General features: G+C 40.5%; 1 protein-coding gene across 1 annotated transcript; it reads right to left on the bottom strand.

The window, feature by feature from the left end:
• Nucleotides 1–1319: 1319 nt before the first annotated feature.
• On the bottom strand, nucleotides 1320–3497 carry CSNK2A2IP (casein kinase 2 subunit alpha' interacting protein). Its single transcript, XM_070389731.1, has one exon. It carries the CDS (start codon nucleotides 3495–3497, stop codon nucleotides 1320–1322), a length of 2178 nt encoding a protein of 725 aa, XP_070245832.1.
• Between the last annotated feature and the right edge of the window lie 1906 nt (nucleotides 3498–5403).

The raw sequence follows: 5403 nt of genomic DNA, 5'->3' as shown, positions 1-5403 counted from the left end.
TGCTAAAGCTGAAACTCCAGTACTTTGGCCACCTCATGCAAAGAGTTTACTCATTGGAAAAGACTCTGATGCTTGGAGGGATTGAGGGCAGGAGGAGAAGGGGACGCCAGAGGATGAGATGGCTGGATGGCATCACTGACTCGATGGACATAAGTCTGAGTGAACTCTGGGAGTTGGTGATGGACAGGGAGGCCTGGTGTGCTGCGATTCATGGGGTCGCAAAGAGTTGGACACGACTGAGCAACTGAACTGAACTGATAGATAAGGTCATGGGACTCACGGACTTGGAGGGGGACAGGCAATGAGAAAACAGACTCCATGACAGATGGTGGTACATCCACTAAAACAGGGAACACAGAGGACAAGGACGCAAAGGATGTGAAGGTGCAAACTGTAAAGATGCCTGTACAATGTTTCAACTGGAATGTATGATATGCAATTTAGTGATTAGAAAGAAGTAGAGTGGAGAGGCAGAATAGTGAGTCATCAGTGTATGCAAGAAAAACTAATTCTAGCTCTTTTGGATAGGTATAATTATTTAAGGTAATAGGTAAGACAATTCCCTTCTCTTCCCACTACTAGTAGACCCAGTGGAACAGAAACATTTTTTTAACATTTTTATTAACTCATTTATGTTGTATAAGTAGAAGTGATGAACAGGTGACTTTACAGCCTATCACTTAAATATTGGCACAGTTAGCATGAGGTAGGGTTATCTGTACCAGTTGGTTATTCTTTTCTGAGATTTGCTAAGGTTGAATAAATCATTGCATTTAAGAGTGCAGGATCTTACCATAGAAGAATTGTCTCTAGGAGTACATGACTGAAAAGATTCCTTCCTATATCTATTAACTGTTAAACATGATCTGAATTTCCTTTAGAGATAGGGAACCAGATTAGCATAACTTGTTTTAAGGATATTGCCATTATTATGTCTTATGAGGAAGGAGGATAGCAGTGAGTTGGATACTGTTCAAGGAAAGACAAATGAGATATTTATGGTCTGTGGCCAGTTATTATTAATTCATTTAACAATTATTTTCTAGTGGCTACTGTAAGCCAGGCACATGGTTAAAAACATAGGATTCCATTCTGGGCTTTTAGAAGCTCATAGTCTATTATTTAAGACTATTAAGTTTATTATTTAAAACTCTTAAAATAGACTTAAGAGTAATAGTTCCCCTTAACTAATTGCTTCATCAGCTGAAATATAGAGGCACACTTAGTTAATACTAAGAATTTTAATAAGCATGATAGGAAATCAAACTAATGTCAAAGAACTAAGAGGTCAACTGCCTTCAAAGAAACAAAAAGTTAATTTAGTCAAGATTTCTCTCATTTTGAAACTTTGTCTGGAAAATTTTGAACACTGTCTTGGGCCCCTTTCTCCTTTTAACTGTGGTGTTATTCCTCATAGGCCTTGCTTTGGGAGATGGTGATTGACTTGGACATGGTTTTCCAGGAAGTGGCTGGTGATTTTTACTACATATAAACTCAAGCCAGGAGACCCCTGGAGGCAACCGGTGGTAACTAAGTAACTTAGTGAACACACAGTCTGAGACCTTAGACTCTTTTGGAGGAGGAGGAGGAGGGGGTAAGGGGGCTACAGTGGAAAAGGAAGAGGAAGAGGAAGATGAAGAGGATGAGGAAGACAAAGAGGTGGAGGAGGAAGAGGATGGAAGTACGGACTGGAACTGAGGGTTACTGTTTTTCTTCACATAAAGCAGCCAGTCTACAGCCTGGGGCTGTTGGCTTACAGCTTGGTTTTCGGGGGCTACTGTCAGCCAGGTCTTCTTTTCATTAGATCCCTGAGTGATATCAGATTCCGATGTAGGGGAAATGTTTGATATCTTCTCCATTCCTTCAAGATTGTCTTCAGGAGCTTCATCAGGCTGATTTTCTTTCACAGGGAGTAAAAAAGTAGTCTCTGGTATGGAAAGGATAAAAACTAGTTTCACCATTATCTCTTTCTCAGGAGTGAGCTCAGGTGTTGGGATGACAAATAGTGTGGCAGCATGGGGGTCTTTCCTTCCTGTAAGATGGCTACAGTGAGATTTTATGCAAGAGGCACAGGCTAAACAAACCATATAACTTGATGAAAGGCGGGGACCAGGACGAGGATTTGGTCTTCCCCTCATCCTTCGAAAGAGAATCTGCCTACAGAGATCCCTCTGGATTCTGGTCTTGGAGAGAGAATTGACAATTTTATTTACAACATCATCGGGGACAGTTCCACCTTTAACAATGCAGGGTTGAGTGTAATCTAAAGTCCATGGAATGTCTTTACTGGGTCCTGTCTCTTCATAATGACCAAAACTGCTTTTACGCTGGAGTCTGGAGCCCAGTGGTAAAGCAGCTATGTTCTTCATGGAGTGCCTGGAGCTTAATATTGATTGACCTGAGACATTTGGTTTGGGATGAGGTGAGGAAAGATCTGTGGCTTTGTGTTTGTCACTTGGTGAAGTGGTGTTCTGCAATCTGGAGTGACACATTGCTGGGCTTGGGGTCCTGAAGTCATGATCAAGTGTTTGGGGCTGGAACAATGGCAAACTCTTTGACTGGTGGACAGAGTATGGTAAAGGTGACTTTCTTGGTTTTGAATTCGACAGTGGTAATCTCAGAACACTGGAATTGGACCTTAATACAGGTGGTGTCTGAAGTCTGGAGTCAGGTAATGATGAGCTCAGAGTCATTTGACTAGGCTCCAAATGATGGGCTTCAGGTGATGTCTGAAACAAGTCATTTATTTGAGATGTAGAGTTGAGTGATGGTGAGCTCAAACATCTTTGATTGCGCTCTAACAAAGATGACCATAGGCTGTCCAATGAAGAGGCTTTCTGAGGCTTGGACTGGGGTAATGCTGAGTTAAAGTCTCTTTGATTAGATTCCAAAGATGATGATGTCCATAGGTAGTCTGGGGAAGGAGTTTCTTGATGTTTGACAGCATATAGTGATGAACTTGACACTCTTCGAATAGATTTCAGTGAAGGTGATGTCCAGAAAAGATCTAGGGAAGATGTATTCTGAGGTTTAGGAAAGGATAACTGTGAGCTACAGTCTGTTTGAGTCGGCTCTGGTGGCAATGTCTTAATGAGGTCAAATGAAGATGTGTTCTGAGGTTTAGGGTGGAACAAAGGCGAGCTCAGGGCTTTCTTATTAGGCCACAAGGGAGTTCTCCGCTGGAGGTGTAGTGAAGGTGTGGCCTGATGTTTGGAGTGAGATAATGGTGATTTTAGAACCCTGTTATAGCAGTCCCCTGAAATTGTGTCCTGAGACTTGACAGAGGGCAATTCTGAGCATCTCTGTACCTTCTGGCTAGAGTTCGGTGGAGGCACTACAGGGTTATTACTATGGGATTGTACTCTGACCACAGATTGGTTATTGGGCTGATTTAATTTTTTGTCTGTGTATTGACGTGTTAATGAGCTGGTTGCGGCCAGTTGGTAAGAGTGTTCTAATGGCACGAAGCGTTGATCATAATATGCTAGTGGCACCATCTTGTGCTAGTCATAGAGGTCTTTCTGAAAGCAGTTGGCTTGTAGGGATGTTTCAGTAACTGATACAGTCTTTTAGCTGGATTCCATGGACAACAAATGCTTCTAAACAAATAACTTAAGAAGTGGCAAACATCTGTCTTATAACCTTTCTGTTAATTCCTAAATATTATAGGTGTCTCAAAATTGAGGTGTAAATGAGGTTGAAAAAAAGTGTCACCAATTGAGATTCTTCTCTTTAGCTTCTTAGAGTTTTTTCCTCTTGAGGAAATGACACCTGTTAACAAAACAGTGAAGAGGTTTCAGAAGAGGGTCTGATAGGGATGTTAATTTTCTCAAACAATTTTGTAGTGACAAATTTTGTGTGTAAATTTTGAGTAAAGTTTTCTAAACATTCAGCTGCTCGTATGTAAAATAGGTAAATATAATGTTTAATTTATTGGACTAAAGACTAAATAATATATCTAAAATGTAAAACAGTGCCCAAGATATAGGAGATGCTCAGTAATGCTGCTGCTAAGTCGCTTCAGTTGTGTCCGACTCTGCGACCCCATAGACGGCAGCCCACCAGGCCCCGCCGTCCCTGGGATTCTCCAGGCAAGAACACTGGAGTGGGTTGCCATTTCCTCCTCCAAAGCATGAAAGTGAAAAGTGAAAGTGAAGTCGCTCAGTCGTGCCTGACTCTTAGCGACCCCATGGACTGCAGCCTACCAGGCTCCTCCATCCATGGGATTTTCCAGGCAAGAGTACTGGAGTGGGGTGCCACTGCCTTCTCCAATGTTCAGTAATAGGTAATAGCTATTTTGGGTATTCTTTCAATGATTGCTTTAGTTTAAAAAAAATTGAGATAAATTTATTGCATGAAATAATAGACTCTTAAAGTGAAATGGAAGTTCGTCTTATATGCGAGCATGCATGCTTAATCACTCAGTCATGTCCCACTCTACCCCAAAATCTCAAAACAATTCAAGTACAAAACATAAGAATCAATAAAGTTTTTTCTCCTTGTAAGGAAATCATCTTTTCTGCATCTTCTATCTTGGTCCTTAAAATCTACTCATCTAATTCAATATCTTTGAAATCATCCTGGACAGATTCACCTTCCAAAACCATCTAGATGCCAGCATCTGTTGATTTTATCTCTTTCATATATTAATTCACTAATTAATAGAATTTTTTTCTTTTCAATTCCACTATTTCTTATGCTCTTTTTTCTATTCAATTCTACTTATACTCTAGGCATATCTCATCTAAACTAATATATTCATGTTTATATATCTTTCTGCCATAACCTCTGTCACTCTTTTCCCTCTCCTCTGCCACAAATCCAAAAGCAAACTCTTGCTGGTGAGAGACAGTCACTCCTAACCCAAAGAACTTCTTCATTTTGCTTCTGCCTGCATGAATAATAGGGCTTCCTGGTGGCTCAGCAGTCAAGAATCCGCCTGCCAACACAGGATATATGAGTTTGATCCCTGAGTGTGGAAGATCCCCTGAAGAAGGACATGGCAACCCATTCCAGTATTTTTGCCTGGAAAATCCCACGGACAGAGGAGTCTGGTGGACTACAGTCCATAGGGTCCCAAAAAGTTGGACACCATTGAACATGCAACATGCATGAATAGTAACAACTAAAGTTACTTGTGATTGCTGGATTTTGTGTGTTGTGTCTTAACATCAATACTTTAAAGAGGGGAGGGAACAGCACACCCTACTGCATGTATATCACATTCTAACATACATCTATATAGTAATATAGAGTAACACCATGATCTTGATGTATGGAAAGATTTCTTAAAACATAGAAAGCTATAACCATTAAAAATTGATAAACTAAAATGAAAAATTCTCAGTCATCAAGAAATGCCATCAAAGAATGGGAAAAATAAATATTTGCAATGCATATATC

Source organism: Bos mutus, chromosome 1, assembly GCF_027580195.1.
Source record: "Bos mutus isolate GX-2022 chromosome 1, NWIPB_WYAK_1.1, whole genome shotgun sequence".
Classification (NCBI taxonomy): domain Eukaryota; kingdom Metazoa; phylum Chordata; class Mammalia; order Artiodactyla; family Bovidae; genus Bos; species Bos mutus.
Note: the sequence above shows the minus strand (reverse complement) of the source record. Positions and strands in the feature narration are given on the sequence as shown.

What these genes read in the sequence shown, in the direction of transcription:
- CSNK2A2IP (XM_070389731.1), bottom strand. Translation starts at nt 3,497, where the DNA reads ATGGTGCCACTAGCATATTATGATCAACGCTTCGTGCCATTAGAACAC.